At 38.2% G+C, this 19,661-nt stretch overlaps 1 protein-coding gene across 1 annotated transcript; it reads right to left on the bottom strand.

The window, feature by feature from the left end:
* Positions 1-704: 704 nt before the first annotated feature.
* Positions 705-6,674, bottom strand: LOC103955886 (hexokinase-3). The gene is made up of 9 exons (XM_009367798.3): positions 6,009-6,674; positions 3,995-4,145; positions 3,709-3,891; positions 3,218-3,292; positions 2,593-2,748; positions 2,349-2,447; positions 2,122-2,249; positions 1,339-1,420; positions 705-1,262 (listed from the first exon to the last, which is right to left on the bottom strand). The coding sequence occupies exons 1-9, from the start codon at positions 6,278-6,280 to the stop codon at positions 882-884; spliced, it is 1,527 nt and encodes a 508-aa protein (XP_009366073.2). The 5' UTR covers positions 6,281-6,674; the 3' UTR covers positions 705-881.
* Between the last annotated feature and the right edge of the window lie 12,987 nt (positions 6,675-19,661).

The raw sequence follows: 19,661 nt of genomic DNA, 5'->3' as shown, positions 1-19,661 counted from the left end.
CCGTCCACTAGCCATATGGTTGGATTTTGACCCGGTGGGTCCCAAATTTGTTTCGCCCAACCCTCTATTGGAGATAGGTTTTGTGTCAAAAAGGGTCATATTTTGGCTTATAACCCTTTGGCTGGTCCGGTTGGAAATGGTCTAAGGCTCAAAAACTTCAAGAATAAGGAACAATATTCCTGAACTTCAACACTATAGAATCTACTTCCGATTTGATGAAAGTGATAATTAGTGTTGCACTTGTCTATTCCCCTATTATATTGTTAAGGAGTACCATTTCCGTAGTCAATCTGTGAGACTAATTTTGCTAGCTAATTTTTGACATGTAATGACCATGTTGGCCGAACCCCTTAGTTAATTTTGGTTTACTTTGTGAGCAATTTCCTATGTTTCCGGATTCAAGTTTGGTATTTGTTTTGATTTTGAATAATGTTATGGATATTATCCTCGAATATTTGTTAATTGAATCATGGTTCTTGTATATATGTTGCCGAATTCAATTAAACATGTAATTAAGTATAAATGTGAGAAAGTTGTCCGTAAGAATGTGCTACTATGCACACTAACTTCATACCTAAACCACCCCACAAATTAATGTATATCCAAACAAGTCGTTTTTCAACCAAACTTTGTGCAGAATTTGTTCACAAACAAACTCCAGCATCACTTCCCTTGGTCCTGACATTTCTAGGCTTTGCAAGAACTACAACAATTTCCATTTCCATTTCCAGCATAAACATATAGAAAAAATAAATAAAGAAAATATGGACAAACATTTCTTCTATACAAACAGATATCAACTATGGAAAAAAGAATTCTACATTTACAGAGGCTATATGAATATATATATATATATATATATATAAATTATATATACATAATCATTGCAACTGTACGCTATCCACAGGGTAGGATGAATATGCAGCAGCCTGGAGGGCTGCTCCCATGGCTGATCCGTCTTCAGTAACCTTGAGTACGACATGCTGGGCAATATCTTCGCCTAAAATTTCCGTCAATGCTTCATGTAAGTACTCTCTAAACATTGTGTAGCCTGTATACAAACTCCCCTCCATCGCCACAACCGTTCTTCTCATTCTGTGATCGCTTCTACTTCTTCCACCGGTGATTCCACCACTCCCATCACGACCAATTTTCTTCAAGATCCCTACAATACCAGCAGCTGCCAATCGAGCAGCCCTGCGAGTCACAACGTCACACACCTTGACTATGAGCTTTCGGACTTTTAGAGGGACATCAGGAATCTGAAACGGCCAGATCACGAAACATACTATTAGAAACGAGAAAACCTCGATGAACCAAGAAATATGTCTTGTCTACCTCAAGGTTATCTCTTAAAATGCTTCCTACTTCCTCCAAGTCAGGAGTGTCATCCTCATGCATTGCAGCAATCAATGGTGTCCTGGAATTTACATAGCGAAAACAGATGAGATCGACAGTAATTACCAAGAGGGATTGTTACACGAAACAAATGATAGATGAATATCCTTGAAACAGCAACTCTAATTTCTCATCACTGATGAAAAGAATAATGGCAAAGGGAAAAAAAAAATAAATAAAAAAAACAAAAGAGAGAACCTACCGCCAATCCACTACCCTACCCCTGATGAAGAAGATTGATGTATTAAGTAAAATGACAGTAACCAAAAACTATTATAATTGTGAACTAGAAGCAAACAAATAAGGTGCATCTCCGATTATCACAAAATTATGCAAAGAAAACATCTACCAAAATATTTGCAGTTTATCCATAAATAATTGCTTGGGTTACGTTACTTATAGTGGCAGAATGATAGTAAGACAGCATCAAGGAAAAAAGAGATCATCCTGATCTTAACATTAAGTACAATTTTAACTGCTTTTGCGAACTTGAAAAATTTATATTAATTGACATTGCATGGTATTTTCACCGAGTTTTCAACGCATGATAACATTACCAAAACTTGCCCAACAATCACCACAATCAAACTGCTGTTAACAAACTGATTGCAACCACGGAAAACAAAATGGGAGGTAACAATGTTAACTATTTTTTTCTAATGGCAGTATGCAATTCAGCCAATAAAACGAATCTGTTATCAGCAAATAGCAGAGAAGGAATACCTCAAAATGAAAGGCATAGATAACTTGGAAGATATAGGCTCAAAAATATCCGACTCCGTTGACATCCTGACAATCACTCTTCTCACAACATCGCCCAGGTACATTCCCGATATCAATTTTTCAAAACCCTGAAATGTTTTTTTTGACAAAATGTGATTCTAGAACATCATATTTGGTTCAACAACTACACAATCAACCAATAAAACGAGTACGTAAATGAATCTTACCTGATCATTTGGATTAGGGCTATCAGCATCTAATTCAATATCATACACAGTTCTTGGTAAATGAGAAGACCAAAAATTTCCCCATTCCATGTTGACAACCTAATAAAAAACAATTAAATATTATTTCTAAACAATGACTTCATGTGAACAGATGGTAATGAAGAAGGCACCATCTCATCAAGGTAAAAAGAATAAAATATAAACATATGCATGTATATCTGAAGGGATACAAGAAAATGGATACCATGCCTCCAGATGCTGTAAGGAGCCCTTGAGACTTAATTATAGCATCTATCCTTTCCAAATAACAGGCATTAGTACCGGTTCCAATTATTACTGCAGCAACAGTGTCTGTATCGTGATAATGTCCAAGTGATAATGTTCCCACACTGTCATTGACCTGGTTAAGGAAAAGAACTATGTTCACAGATTTTACAACCAAAGTAGTAATCACAATCACACAAATTATTTACTGGGGCACATCCCCACAAAAGTTACATAATCGATAAAATACAAGGATTTTTTTTTTACAGAAACAAGTTACAATGCAAAGAATATTGAATTAAGGGTGCCACATCAGAAGCCGCTATCCTTTCATTTGATAGACCACTTAATCATTTTTGTTCAGTTTAATGCTTTTCCTATGTGTTTATTGATTGCAATGGTCAGCTAGCTCCCTATGTGATTTAGGGACTATGGCACATGTAGTTGAGAATTTTCCCATTCCGAACGTTCCACATTCTAAATAAAAAATTTCCATAATATTTTCCCTCTTAAAGATAAACCCCATGTTAGCACAAATTTAATCTAATAGAATATGCAAAATGAACTTAGCAATATTATTTAAAGATGAGAAACTGCATTCTTACAAGTGCTGCCACCCTCATATTCAGACCCTTCCTGGTCATTGCTTTCTCCAAGCATCCCGCAATCTCTCTTCCAACCTGACAAAACATTTTAAACCATATTTCAGGTGAGAAGCGGGAGCTCTTCCATGCATAATTTACTAAAGAACTTATTAAGAAAATTCCAGAATCATCAAATCTTCTTTACTACTTATCTTAGTTGATACAGTGGAAAATTATCAAGATGATTATTCTTTTTTTTTTTTTCTTTTTTTTCTTTTTGGTATTTGGCTTGGACCATGTCAAATCGGCTTTCTGAGGTCAGGTCATGCATAAATCAAAACTCAACCTAAAAACTGAACCTCAAACTGATTAAAATACTGCTCCATGTAGGACTTATTATGCATCAGCAATAAGAAATGTTTTTTTAAGCAACTATGCTCTTGCCTTCACAAAGTTCCCTATAATAGTTGAGTTTCCTTGAAGTACAATATACTGGACACCATGCAACTAACCATGTCTTCAATCGCAAACCCTTTTGTCCATTTTAATAAAGTGCCCGATGAAACAGAAATTTGTTTCACGGGAAAAGAGAACGTAAATCCAAGCTCCCTTCTTCTGTCCAGTGAAAGCTTAGAAACATCTCTCTCTCTTTCAACAAACTCCTTTAATGATGAAGCAATAAAATCAAATAGATCCTGCAGGAAATTGAAACACATCAGCTTCATGACAGCAGAACGTTGAAAGTTTTCAAGTATGTGCTAAACAGTTATAGAGATCTGAATGTACAAATTCAGTCACCTCGCTTGTCCCAGTCATCAAATCCTGAGGAATGGCTTGTCGACACACATCATGTTCCAGGGTAGAGGACCTCGTACCTCCAAGCTTAACCCGCAAGACCCTAAAGTTAGTACCGCCAAGATCTAGTGCATAATAAGTTCCTTTCTCACTCCTGACCCAAAAGATAAAAAAAGTAAAACTAATCAGTCTCATTTTCTTTTTTACAACAAACAATACTTATAAAGAACTAAAAGAATATGCACATACATAAACCAACAAACTGTCCAACCATACAGAAACTTTTAGCACTGTCAACAAGCTTAAAGGCAACCTACATCAGATCTAAGCTAAACAAAATCTTAAATGAAAACATCTTGCCAATTTGCATAATCAAAGAAGAATCTTACACCTTGAAACTCAAACGAAACCAAAGCCTATAAAGAAGTCCAAAATCAAACTGTATCTAACAAAAGCTCCACACCCACCTCACCATATTTTTTCAAAATTTCTTCTATTTGGTTATTCACACCACCCAAAATACAGCCATCGCACTAATCACACAAGACTTTCAACTTACTCTTCAAATGTAAATCTAATGCTTCTCGCCAAACAATGAAATGCATGTTTCCATTTCTTAAATAACCATTTGCAGTGATGCTAAAGCATGCTAATACGAAGTAGAAAATTCCACACTGTTATTGTACACGTACCATCACCATTACAAAAATAAGATATTGGAACACTTTTTCAAATTATAGATTCAGAGGTAGTGGGGTCTTCTTATTCTGCAACTAGACATTGCATCAATCATTGCCAAACTGGATGGATAATTGATATAAACCTAAAAGCAGATAATGGTCCACATTTCTAAATAAATAATGACTTATCAACCATATTTAGGTCTAAGCTTGTGGCCAACAGTATTTAGAGATAAATGGCGCAATCAAGTCCTAGTTGCAAACTTTGATAGTGTCAACGAGGGACTTTAGAGTTCCGTGCAACTTAGGATAATTTTGTTAGGATGCACTACAAAAGTCAGAGAAAAAAACCTAGAAAAGGCTAGATGCAAAAAATTAGAGGGAACTTTGAAATGACATTTGAAAGTCCTTTGTTTAGTGTCTTTGTACTGCATTTGCAGTGTTTTGTAGTAGTTGAGTAGTTCATGGTAGTGTTCTTGTAGTGCATATTTAACAATCGAGTCTAAGGTTAAATGAAATTTAAAATCCCTCATCCAAACATAACATAACTGAATGTGAAAGTACTGTGGAATAGATTTTGAGTTAATGCAAAATAAAAGATGTCAAATACTTGTAGATAAACAATACATTGAATATTAACACCACACTCCGAAAGACTTTCACTCTACTCATATTGCTAAATTTTCAATTAACATACTTATGCCCAGCACAGTACTGATTAAATTGATCAATCAGTGTCGAATGTCAAAACACCATGGAAGACTAGAATATTATAGAAAATAATGAAAATTGAATAATGTACAATCCTGCCAATTGAAGAACTTGAATAGCGGTTCAATCGAGAAGAAAGGCAGAATGAAGACCAACATCCAACAATTCCAAAATAGCACCTTGGCTAAGATATTTAAACGAGGGTAGAACTATTCGACGACACACATCAGATAGCAATATGAAATGCATACAAAAGTGGGGGAACGAAACTACAGTACCACAAGATAAGTTGAACAAGAACAATGACAGTAAGAGAATTGTAACAAAACAACAAATCATAAACCCACGTAAGCTTCAAACAAATACATCCCTAAATACCAAAACCAAAACATTCAAAATAAAGCTACTTTCTTGCCCCAAATAATCAAACAAACGCAACCAAACATAAATGATAAACCCATTAAACTCCAATCAGAAAAAACCCCACCAACATAACCACCTAAATTTTCATCAAACCACAACATTACCATCTCAAATCACCAACAACCCAAAAACCCAGTTGATTAAACAGATAAAGCGAAAATCCCCATTGAAGAAATATCAAGCGGAGCATTCAAGACTATTACCCACTGGGTAGTTTATCCACAAAAGTGAGCAGCATTTTGAGTTTGGAGCCACCGTCAGAGGCCAAACCGGCGTGCATCTCCACCGCCATGGCGTCCACCACCTGCCTCAACCTCCCCACTGTGGTTTCACAGCTCTGCTCGAGGTCCTTCAAAACACCAACCACTCTGCTCCACTTCCTTCTGCTCCTTATCCTCCGACCCACCACCACTGTCGCCACCGCACACGCTGCCACCGCCACCCCAACCGCCAATTCGAGCGCCACCTTCCCCATACCCCTGACTTATACACGCCCCCTGTCCCAATTCAAAATCGCACCGCCAAACGGCGTCGTCTCATCGGCCTTCCAGTGAAACGACACCGTATCACCATGAACGCGGACCGGCTTATGTGGCGTATGGCTTTTGAGAGAGCTCTCTCCCTCTATCACTCTCAATCCCCCCAACGGTCGAAAGTAGGGGTTCGGATGGTTACAACAGTTTGAGTTTATCGACGGAGAATGGTCGGAGTTTAATCTCCGGTGGGTTTTCCGGCGAGAATGGTCAGAAAAGTGGTGCGGATGAGCCCCTCGAGAAAAGGCGCTAGAGAGAGGGAGAGGTGGAGAGAGAGGGGCGTTGCGACTTGCGATTCGAAGCCAGTGCTGTTGGAATGCGAATCGGTGGATACTTGTGTATAGTCTCCGAAATGACAAAACGGCCCTTGAGAATCATTTCGAAGCCGGATTTGTCCCATTATCGGCGGCAATTTGTCAAACCTAGAAGATTATGCGGAGGTTAAAAAGGAAATTCAGCCACTTAGTACAACATTTTGTGATATTCATCTTTAATTATAACAAAGGAATGTTAAGTTTGATTTTTTTCAAAAACGAATTTGAATCACATTATTACGAATTTGAATCACATTATTACGAATTTGGTATGATTTTTGCTCGTGGGATAATAATTTGTTTGATTTTGGCTTATACTTCCAACCAACAAATGTCTTAGTCCATATTAACTAATGTTTTTTTGAATATTCCATTACATGTACCATCGAATTTAACAAATATGATTAATTATTTCTTTGTTCTCATTAATATGTAACAAAATGGAACAACAAGAATTACTATTTGATATACACATAAAACCGATAACAAAAAACTAATTAATAACAACTCAACCATAATTCACAATGAATAAATATTTTGATAAAGAAATAATTTTTACTCTTATTCAGCCAACAGTTTGAAATATACAAAAGTATTCCAAAATTAACTTTGGATGCAAAAGCCGACCTTGTGTCTTTTGCGATGGAAAAAAAACAAATATTTGAAAATTACTTCTCGAAACTCGAATGGAATCGCCCTTATGCCACTCTAGTAACACCAAATAGTATACCAACTAAGTTCTTGTTTTTTCGACCCAAAAAAAAAAAAAAAACACTAGGTTCTTGTTTAATGATGAGGGTTGGAGAGGATCAATTTACCACAAGAAAAACAAAATGGGTAAAACCGGAACAAAAAGTTGTGTATGGAAGGGTTTTGGCCCCTCTTTCCAATCAAATATTTATTTATTTTAAAACAACGGGGGATTTTTATTTTTATTTTATTTTGTGTGTGTGTGGTGGGGGGGCGTGGGTATGTTGGCAGTGCCATACTGGATGACAGCTGCGTGCTGAAAGGAGGAAACAGCAGCGGTAGCTGAGTATGCGCCGCCGTACAATTGCCAGCTGGCTCCCGCTAAGACACAGCTATCCTCACTGTAAAGCCACCACCTCAGAACAAGAACAAGTACTTCCTCACCGTTTTCCCCATAACGTCCTATATATATTTTTATATTTGAAAGATTACAATATTTTACAGCTTGCATGGAAGACACATTTTGTATTGACTGACAGTCTAACAGTGTCACGTTTTTAATTAAAATAATAGTACAATATGTACTATGTGAAATGGGATTTGGATCCTCTCCGGATCCTCTACCTGGGGATCCCAGAGATCAAGATACAAGGATCGTTTATTAAAGATCGTGTGGTCACAGTTAAATGTTTTTTATATTTTTAAAAGTAAAACAATCTCGTTTTGCGTAAAAAAAACATTTAATTATGGTCGTACGATCTTTGATGAACGACCCTTGTATCTTGATCCCGGGCTCCCCAGGGAGGGGATCCAAAGAGGATCCAAATCCTGTGAAATGGACCGCATTCACTTGTTCCAAAATTTAGGTAAACATTAGTTTCTTCGAAGTGGGAACATAATGTACTATAATTTACTCTTAAAAGTCCCTTGTTCGACGTGTACGTAGAACTTCATGCTAGTCCCCTCGTTTGATTGTGCTCAATGAATTGATTTTTTATCGAGTACTTACACACTTGTCTCATTGTAAGTCCATGCAAACAGGAGGTGTTAACGTTAAACCGATTGAGTAGATGTGGCAACTAGGGCTGGGTTCGGTTCTAATCGGTTCGGTTTTTTCTCAAAACCGAAACCGAACCGAAATTTCGGTTCGGTTCAATTTTTTTTCGGTTTTTTTCGGTTCGGTTTTTTTTCGGTTCGGTTTTTCTCGGTTCGGTTTCGGTTTTTTTCAGTTTTTTTTTTTTTTTTTTTTTTTCTCCCTCCAAAATTATTAAAAAAAAAAAAAAGGAAATATGAAAGTTCACATTCATATTAAGAGGCCAGGCGGAATGAAAAATAAGGAGGATGAGGGTTAGGGTTACAGTTAAGGGTTTTGTTAAAAAGATTAAAAATTTAAAAATAATCTCACAAATCCTGGAGGCATGAGGGTTCAAACCCATGCCTCCATGCTTGTAAAGTTTCACTGAAACCAACTTGGCAACAGGTTCTGTTTCGTTATGATTGTATGACTAAACTATTTATAAATATTCAAAAAAATTATATATATATATATATATATATATCGGTTCGGTTCGGTTCGGTTCGGTTCGGTTCGGTTCGGTTTCCGAGCCTCAAAAACCGAAACCGAACTGGTCAGATTCGGTTCGGTTCGGTTTGACAATTTCGGTTCGGTTTTTTTTCGGTTCGGTTTTTTTCGGCCTCGGTCTGGTTCGGTTTTCGGTTTTTTTCGGTTTTCGGTTTTTTGAACCCACCCCTAGTGGCAACATTTTGGACAAGTAGAGTGCTTACAAAAGGAAAAGGATTCTCGCCTGATCCTTTACCTGAGGATTCAGGAATTCCCGTAATCATGTATGTTCATTGTACATCGTACGGTCTGTTTTTGTTAGGTACTATTTATATTTAATTTAAATTTTAAATTTTAAAATAATTTTTAACCGTACGATATATAATGAACTGATACGATTACAGGATCCTTCCTGATCCCGAGGAAAAAGATCCTAAACACCCTACATGACGTGGATGTGGAGATAGTTGTAGTTGTGGCACAATACATGCAATCCAGCATATTAGTCTACTAAATTATAGATTTTCTATGTGGCAAATTCTCATCCATATATCTATTTACATATACACACACACTAGCCTTTATACACGCGCGTGTAAAAGATATTTTTTTTAATCACGACATGCTATGCGCAACTTATACGTTTTAAATGTATTTATATGCGTAAATTGACAAAAAGAAAGTCAAATATTTGAAGTAAATGAATAATTGATGAGTCAATATTTTACTATATATTTTACCTTATTTTTAGTATTAATTTATTGGTTATTTTGGTAGAATTTTGATACTTTGATTTATATTCTTAATGTAAGACATTCGATTTCTTTTGGAGCAAAAAGGGATCAAACGGATGAATCTTTGAGTGATTCCAATTGGAGGACGCTCGTGAGTTGTTCAAGATGATTGTATCATAATTTCATATTTATCTACGAAGCCGTTTGACCGTGGAAATGAAATAAAGACCCAATGCGCAACTTTCCCAAATTGACATTTTTAGACGTTTTGGGTATTTTGGAGGTCAAGATGACATATTTTGATGAAGATTCCTTTTGAGGATTTGTAGGTGACAACTTCAGCTTTCAAAAGAGACCTTTTAGGACCAAATCAGAGTTGATTTGGTCAGTCAAAAGTTTGATTTTCTGAGAAGTCCGGATTTCAGTTTAAATAGGAAACCTTTTATTTTCTATTTTATTATTTTATTATGTCTCCTAGTTTTATTCTAAGACCTTTTAGAGTTTTATTTTGTAGTAGTATTGTGAACACGAAAGATTCCTTGAAACAAGAAACCAGAATAACGTGTACAAAATAATATTTTTGTGTTTATGATTTTTGGGGTTACGATCTCTCTTAAATTTGGTCCTCTGATTCTATCTCCGTAAGATCTAGATTTGTTGATCCAAGGGCCGTCGAGGCTTGATCTTGGATGAACAGTTGTAAGTTTCTTCAAGGGCCTTCGGGGCTTGATCTTGAATGTTGATGGATGAGCGGATCTTCAAGGGCTTTTGGGCTTGATCTTGAATGTTGATGGATGAGCGGATCTTCAAGGGCTTTTGGGCTTGATCTTGAAGAATAGATGTGTGGATTTGTTTGTTGATCCAAGGACCGTCGGGGCTTGATCTTGGATGAACAGTTGTTGAACGGATCTTCAAGGGGCGTTGGGCTTGATCTTGAAGAATGGGTGTATGGGTTTGTTGAGGTTGTTGATCCAAAGGGCCGTTGGGGCTTGATCTTAGGATGAACGGATGATGAATGATGAACACTTTCTTCAAGGGGCCGTCGGGGCTTGATCTTGAGTTGGTGGGAGTTCTTCAAGGGCCGTTGGGGCTTGATCTTGAAGGAGGATTTGACGAAGAACGAAGAGTGCTTTCTTGATCCTTCGGAATTCTTGGGAATTTGGATGCTTGAGAGCTTTGGAGTTTCAAAGCTTCAAGGATTTGGGGAATTCTCTTCCAATTTGGGAGTAGAGAAATGTATTTGTGAATTCCTTGATGCTTGATACCTTGATGGAGAAGCCTATTTATAGGCTTTGAGAATGAATCACCACCACAAAATATTTTTTTCCTTTCCAAGCACCATTGCCTAATTTTCCCACTTAATGCAATATTGAAATTGAAGTGGTGTAACTTATGGCCTAATTTCCCACTTAATACCATTTTAAACTTGAAGTGGTCTAACTTATGGCCTAATTTCCCACTTAATGCAATATTGAAATTGAAGTGGTGTAACTTATGGCCTAATTTCCCACTTAATACCATTTTAAACTTGAAATGTGTATGCTTTGTCATTGTCCAAATGAGAAAAACTTGCTTTGATCCGTAATGGATTGAAGTGTGCTTACCTTGTCATTGCCCAAATTGAGAAGAAAAACCTTGTTTAATCATCCAAGGGTATTTCTTCCTATTTTGTTGAGTCACATGCCATGTGTACAATTTGTACGACACGTGGCGTATGCCATGTATGCCTTGACACGTCAAAACTTTAATGCGTTGGGTGAACATTTGTTTTACTGAAATTTCGATGTCTACAAATGCCCCCACTTCAAGGCGCGTCGTAGACATGTGCTTGTCACGTGTAGAAGATGCGTTTTGAAGTCCCTTAATGTAGATGTCAACCCAAGGGCCGTCGAGGCTTGATCTTGAATTGGGCTGGAAATTTCTTCAAGGGCCATTGAGGCTTGATCTTGAGTTTGACTGGAAGATTTTTTGGTTTCCTCCAATCGTTGATTTTCCACAGGCTTAGTCTTGAACTGGGCTGGAAATTTCTTCAAGGGCCATTGAGGCTTGATCTTGAGTTCGACTGGAAGATTTTCTGGTTTCCTCCAATCGTTGATTTTCCTTTGTGCTACTCTTGAACTGGGCTGCAGGAAATTTCTTCAAGGGCCATCGAGGCTTGATCTTGAGTTCGACTGGAAGATTTTCTGGTTTCCTCCAATCGTTGATTTTCCTTTGTGCTACTCTTGAACTGGGCAGCAGGAAATTTCTTCAAGGACCATCGAGGCTTGATCTTGAGTTCGACTGGAAGATTTTCTGGTTTCCTCCAATCGTTGATTTTCCTTTGTGCTACTCTTGAACTGGGCAGCAGGAAATTTTGGTCTCCCCCGAAGGTCTGAGCTTTACTCCTTTTTTTTTTCTGTTTCTTTGTTCAATCTCTCCAATTCGTATTGAAGAGGGTTAGAGGATAGCTCAGCATATGCAGTTGTTGCTTGTCTCCACATGCTTCAATGTATCATTTTCACTTGCCTTACTTGCTCCCCTTTGCAGAAGTGGTCCCTTCTCTGGAAGTGTATCAACCGTTGAAGATGACTACTCGAGAGCAACGCTAGGTAAGCAACCAGGGAATAGATTCCAGGCAGTCAGTTCCAGATCGGAAGACTGACTCCAAGTGCCGGCTGATTGCTTCTTTCACTTTGCCATGCGAGTAAGAACAAGGACAAAGGAAAAGACAAGGAAAAAGCATGATATGAGATACCTTTGCTTTCGACCTTGATGATATGAGATACCTTTGCTTTTGAAGAAGCGGCGAATGGATCAGCACATGTATTTGTTGTGCTTGTCTCCACATACTTCAATCTACCGTTTCCTCCTGGGTCATCTGTACTCCAGGCATCTGGTATCTTCTTTGGGGAAGAAGAAAAAATTGAGTATTTCGAAAGGCTTTGCTGGGAGTGCGCCCTCAGAGGTGAGGAAGAGTTGGGCATTTTTTTTTTTCAGGTCTGCCTTGCCATAAAAGATGAAGGTCGACATATATAGGGATTTCCCAATAGCAAGTGGTGGTTATGTTCTTTTACCCTTGTCGACAAACGTCTCTTCGATTTTTTAACAAGCGTCTCTTCGATTTCTGAGCGAGCGCCTCTTCGAAAAAGTAGTCACGGGTGCGGCTCTGTCACCACGCTTGTTGGCAAAGGCGCGTAGTTGGGATGATAAGTTTCACGTGTTTTCAACTTTGTCAGAGATCTTTTGACAAAGTTGAACGCGTTATCTGAAAAGCCGCGAAAGTGTCGCCGAACTTCACGCAGGAAAATCCGATTTTTTGAATCGGTGGCCGTGTCGCCTTGGCTTTTTATAGAGGTATCGATCACCTCCAACATGCACACTTTGAAGATCGCCCGTTTGTGAAAATCGTCTTCGGCCCTTTCTGATTTTACTCCATCCACCTTTCTCTTTTAACCTTTTGACAATGGCTAACCCGTCTAACATTTGCTTAGATTTGAGTCTCAGCAGTGATCCGAGTGCGCCGCGTCAGGTAAATGTATGGTGCCCTTCTTTCTTATCTTCTAATGGCCCTTTGACAGGTGAAGATTCTGTGATGAAGGACGCAACAACAGCTACGATAGTAGCTAGGAACTTCCTCACTCCAAAAGATAGTAGGCTGCTTTCAGAACGGTCCGATGAGTTGGCCGTTCAAGAGTCCCTAACTCTCAGTGTTCAGTGCGCAGGCTCTGTGTCCAACATGGGCCAACGCCTACTTGCTCGATCCCGCCAAGTGGAATCATTGATGGCGGAGGTGGAAACTCTTAAGCAAGAGATCAAACAGCTTAAGCATGAGAATAGAAGTTTGCATGTGCTTGCAAATAACTATTCGACGGGCATGAAGAGGAAGCTTGATGAGCTGCAAGAATCCAGTGGTCGAATTCAAAGTGACCGTCAAAGTGACCGTCAAAGGCTTGCTGCTTTCTTCCAGAGGCACCTTTTTCCTGGCTCATCTAGCGTTCCACCAAGTATTGAGGCCTCTTCTTTGATGCCTCCCGCTTCTGTAGTTTTCCCAAGTAGTGGGGCTTCACGTGAACAACCTTTATGAAAGCTCCATCTTTTTTTTTTTTTTTTTTTTTTTTTTTTTTTTTTTTGTACGCACTTGTAATTTCTCGGAGATCAATGAACATGCTTTACTTATTTAGTGTATTGTGCTAAATACAGATAAAACATATACATCACCAAGATGTGTTATTTCCTCTTTTTTTTTTTTTTTTTTTTTTTTTTTTTTTTTTTTGATGATGTGACTGTACTTGAACTTTTGAAGTTTCAAGTTGCCTACGTACCCTTGGTTGAGGAGGGATCAAGTCATGACGTAGTTCAAATGAGTGATGATTTTTTTTTTTTTTTTTTTTTTTTGATGATTTTGCCGTACACAGTTTATGCTCTTGCGGGCCAGGAGCGTTTGGTGCCGTTTGCAGTTTCAGCTCGTGCAGGCAATGAGCGTTTTGGTGCCGTTTGCAGTTTCAGCTCGTGCAGGCAAGGAGCGTTTGGTGCCTTCTGCAGTTTCAGCTCATGCAGGCAAGGAGCGTTTGGTGTCACCTTTTAGGCTCGTGCGAACGAGGAGCTTGTGGTGTCGTTTGCAGTTTCAACTCGTGCAGACAAGGAGCTTTTGGTTGTCGCCTCTTAGGCTCGTGCGAACAAGGAGCTTTGGTTGTTGCCTTTTATGCTCATGCGGACCAGGAGCGTTGGTTGTCGCCTTTTAGGCTCGTGCGAACGAGGAGCGTTGGTTGTCGCCTTTTATGCTCATGCGGACCAGGAGCGTTGGTTGTCGCCTTTTAGGCTCGTGCGAACGAGGAGCGTTGGTTGAATTTGTCAAACGATCTTAGAGAGGCATTCCTTGCAATCTTCATAGCAAGGAGTCTTGACCGAGTGATTGAAGAAGTCTTTGGGGAAGAAATCGCGCATTGTGATGGCAACGGACGATCTTTGTGTCATAACTTCCTCATCCTCAACACTTTCATGTAGCTTTGAAGGTTGACGGTAGCTGCTTTGCCCCCTTTCCGATTGGTGAACTTGTGGAGGAGACCTATGTTTCTTGTGCATTTTCTTTGGAGTGACATAAGTCCATCCTTCAACTTCACTTGACGTGACTGACATGGTTTTGGAGCATGCCCCCAGCGGTCGAGGTGAAGACCTTGAGTCGAAAGAGCCAGAAGTGACATCTTTCTTAGGGATTTCATCTTCAGTGCCGTCCTCTTGGGTTTGTTGGCATGAAGATTTGCCAGTGTGGACGATGATGCGCCTCTTTACCTTCAGTGGTCCTTTTGTGTCGACCTCTAGGATTGCTTGGCGCTTCATCCTTGAAGGAATCAAGCTTCGAACGTCGCCTTTTTCTGCTAACCCATCGAGCTTTTCTTCCTTTGGTGTTGTCTTCCTCTTTCCAAAAGGCTTCTCATTATCTTCAAATCTTTCCGAAGCTGATCGTCGCAGAGGAGAGATAGCTGTGTTGCTTTGTTTCTTAGGCTTTAACAACCTTTCAAAAACAGAGCTTTGGGATGTTGGTGCATTAAGCCTCTTGAAGACGGAAGTTCGGTCTTGCCCACCAATACGATCAAGTGCCGAAATTCTGGGTTTTGAATGATTCAGCCTATCGAAGACTGACACTCGAATATGAGGTTTAGGCTCCTCTTGATTTTGTTCAATGCTCACGCTGATGTGTTGAGCGCTAGCGTTTTTCGCTTTGCTTGAAATCTTCACGAGTGCATTTGGTGTGAAGCCAAGTCCAGCTTTGTTGTTGTCAACTCCGTAACCATGCTCCTTCAACTTCTTTTGAGTTTTGGTGAGGTCACGATCTTTGTCGTTGACGGTGTTTGAAACCTTTTTTCCAAGATTTGAAGAGGAAGCAAAGTCATGCCTAGCCTTTGACATGAGTTCGTAGGCATTTGGGTTGAAGCCTTCTTCGGTCCTCTTAGTTGGAAGAGAGCTTGGTTTCACTATGACACCATGTTGCGTCTCCAGACGGTTGATGAGTCTGGCAGTTTGCAAGTTTTTCTCATCTGCAGTCTTTATCAGCTTTGCAATTGTTTCCTTCATCTGAACCAACTGTTTTTCAATGGAGGTAGTGTCGATGGTCATGACTTGTTTTTTGTTTGAAGCCATGGAGTGTGCTTGAATATCTTGAACGGAGACAGAGATGAGAGGTAGAGATTGTCCCACTGGGCGTGCCAAATTTGTGAACACGAAAGATTCCTTGAAACAAGAAACCAGAATAACGTGTACAAAATAATATTTTTGTGTTTATGATTTTTGGGGTTACGATCTCTCTTAAATTTGGTCCTCTGATTCTATCTCCGTAAGATCTAGATTTGTTGATCCAAGGGCCGTCGAGGCTTGATCTTGGATGAACAGTTGTAAGTTTCTTCAAGGGCCTTCGGGGCTTGATCTTGAATGTTGATGGATGAGCGGATCTTCAAGGGCTTTTGGGCTTGATCTTGAATGTTGATGGATGAGCGGATCTTCAAGGGCTTTTGGGCTTGATCTTGAAGAATAGATGTGTGGATTTGTTTGTTGATCCAAGGACCGTCGGGGCTTGATCTTGGATGAACAGTTGTTGAACGGATCTTCAAGGGGCGTTGGGCTTGATCTTGAAGAATGGGTGTATGGGTTTGTTGAGGTTGTTGATCCAAAGGGCCGTTGGGGCTTGATCTTAGGATGAACGGATGATGAATGATGAACACTTTCTTCAAGGGGCCGTCGGGGCTTGATCTTGAGTTGGTGGGAGTTCTTCAAGGGCCGTTGGGGCTTGATCTTGAAGGAGGATTTGACGAAGAACGAAGAGTGCTTTCTTGATCCTTCGGAATTCTTGGGAATTTGGATGCTTGAGAGCTTTGGAGTTTCAAAGCTTCAAGGATTTGGGGAATTCTCTTCCAATTTGGGAGTAGAGAAATGTATTTGTGAATTCCTTGATGCTTGATACCTTGATGGAGAAGCCTATTTATAGGCTTTGAGAATGAATCACCACCACAAAATATTTTTTTCCTTTCCAAGCACCATTGCCTAATTTTCCCACTTAATGCAATATTGAAATTGAAGTGGTGTAACTTATGGCCTAATTTCCCACTTAATACCATTTTAAACTTGAAATGTGTATGCTTTGTCATTGTCCAAATGAGAAAAACTTGCTTTGATCCGTAATGGATTGAAGTGTGCTTACCTTGTCATTGCCCAAATTGAGAAGAAAAACCTTGTTTAATCATCCAAGGGTATTTCTTCCTATTTTGTTGAGTCACATGCCATGTGTACAATTTGTACGACACGTGGCGTATGCCATGTATGCCTTGACACGTCAAAACTTTAATGCGTTGGGTGAACATTTGTTTTACTGAAATTTCGATGTCTACAAGTATAAATAAGATATTTAGTCATTAGGGTTAACGAGGAGAAAATAGGGGGAGAAAACGCATGCACACTTTAGTGAGCTTTTGGATTCAAGTTTATTTTCAAGGTGTTTTCTATCCTTGTTTTTAATAATATTTCGTTGTATGATTGCTAGTAACTAAATTCTGTTTGCTAGGGTGAGGTCACAAGCCTTAGCAAGAATATGTAGTTTCTTTTCAATTTGTTTATGATATTATGCATGCAGGTTTGAATTATTAATCACTGATTTAAACTATCTATTTGTCTTAATGGTTAGCTAACATTAGAATATTTAGAAAAGTAATTTGATGCAATTTTGGTCAGAGATCGGTTCCTGAAATTGACGAAGGCTTCTTGTGATTAATATGTGCAAGTTCACTTAGGATGAATACCACATCTTAAGGGTTGTATGATTTTTCAAAATGTTTCACAAAACTTAATGAGTTGTGCATGTTTAGATTTGATCTGAATACCACAGACGAATTGCATGTTTGATATACGCTCTATGTTGGGGTCCAAGTAGGCATATATTAGGAAAACCTAACCTTCAAAATATGCATGTGTAATTCATAAGTAATTGGAAGAACTACATAGGATTGTTAAAGTGACGGCGGAACCCTAGGTTTTCACAATTTAATTTTCAAAAATTGTTTTCTTTTAGTTTATTTTATTTTGTCACTTTATTTAATTATTTTCTATTAAATTCGTTTTTATTATTTGAAATCACAAAATCACCTTTTTCCAAAACTTTGTTTTAAGTAATTAATTAAGATTTGATTTGATACAAATTATTCATTCAATTCCTAAGGAGAACGACCTTACTAGAATCAACTATACTACAATTACCTTGTACTCTTGCAAGTATTTAAAGTGTTTTTATCCCTACTTTTGCAGGTGGTAAAATCCCTATCAATAATTTTAGATCATGTTAGAAGAAACCCCCTCATAAACCAATTAAAACAACTGAATTCACATAATAAAATTGGTTTCTATAGAATTTACATTCATAATAGAGAAAATAATATTTAATAAACAATTGATTGAATCACATTATTGTTAGTTCATTGTAAGGCTAAGCCCACCTTCCTCCCCCTTAGTGTAAATAGCATCGTTTGTTAAAAAAAAATAATCATTTGACAACTAATTGAATCATATTATTATGCGCATGTGAGAGACTTTTTTATAACTGGCACTATGTGTCACATCTCGGCCCGAGCCACGTGACGGCCAGCACGCCTTGATTTAGGTTGAGGTGTGTCACTACGCGCCTCTTAAGTGTTTAAAATTTGAGAAATAATATTTAATAAATAACTGTGTGCAAAAGGCATTTTTTGAATCACAGCGTGCTACGTGCGACTTAGACATTTTAAATGTATTTATATGCGTGAATTGCTTCAATATTTTTTTATTTCATTATTTTCTTCTTTTTTTATCACCGGCTCTACGTGCCTCTCAAGATGTTTTGAACACAACATTCGTGATTTTTCGTATTTTTTTTTATATTTTTCTTCCCCATCACATGGATATCATCAACTTTGTCATTTGTTTATTCTTTTCTCTCTTCCCTTTCATTTTTACTCTTTTCTCTCTCCTTATTTATATTTATATTATATTTTATGATCACCAAATTATCAATTTATCCTTGCATGATTTGATATATTATTTTAGGTAGGTTTTGAATTTTTTTTACTAAGGGGCAGTTTGGTCCAATTTTTTTTTGTTGAAGCGGGTGACACCAAAATTTTTGTCGCATGCGTGACCCCAAATTTCACTATTCATCGCACTGCTCTCTTTATATATATATTTAATTAATTTTTACTTACTCCCTACATCTTGTAGCCGTCATATAGACCTATAAATAGGAGTTTCAATTCGTTAATTTTACATCGTGCAAGAGAATAGGCAGCATGCAATACATGCAGTATGGTTCTCCTGGGGCAGCAAAGAGAAGGAGAGATGGCTAGGGTTTGATGTGTGGAGATTGCTAGTTGGTTTGTCTGGCAAGAGTTTTCTTTATCGAGATGAATGGTTTGTGTAATTTGTTAAAAAAAAATTATTTTTTGATAAAGGAAAACATGAGTTATTGTGATTTTTGATCTATTTTCAAATCTTTTTCTATTTCAATTTAAGCATGTTGAATTTGTTGAAATGCGTTCAAAATTATTATATATAAGGTACACGGGAACACTAAAGCGCAAAATGGACAATATAATGGTCACCTGGTGAGCTGCATATTATATATGAATGATAACCAACCGGTGAAGGGAAGATGTGATGTAGAAGTATGCAGCTAAAGCTTTGATATTGATATCATATTTTATAGTGTATGAAGATGGCAGGCTTGACTAACATATAATATTTTTTACTTACTGAGTGACGATGGTTGCTACTCACCCTTCATCTTTTTAGTTTATACATGAGTTATTTGGCAACACAATGACAAGAGTAATAGAGGTTTTGTTAGATGGGGAATTTGAGTGTTTTATTTATTTTGTAACTTGTAAGGTTTCGAGAGTTATTTGTAAAACGGCCAGGCCTCCCCCTCTCTATCTCTTCAATCTCTTTCTCTATCCTCGTCCAGTAGATCCATAGCACAAAATCGTGCCAGTCCAATTCAAAGTTAGAGCAGTCGGCAAATTGGACGAGAATT

The sequence above is a fragment of a genome, unplaced genomic scaffold, assembly GCF_019419815.1.
Source record: "Pyrus x bretschneideri cultivar Hongxiangsu unplaced genomic scaffold, Pyrus_bretschneideri_v1 Contig75, whole genome shotgun sequence".
In the NCBI taxonomy this organism is placed as follows: domain Eukaryota; kingdom Viridiplantae; phylum Streptophyta; class Magnoliopsida; order Rosales; family Rosaceae; genus Pyrus; species Pyrus x bretschneideri.
This window is presented reverse-complemented; position numbering and strand designations above follow the sequence as displayed.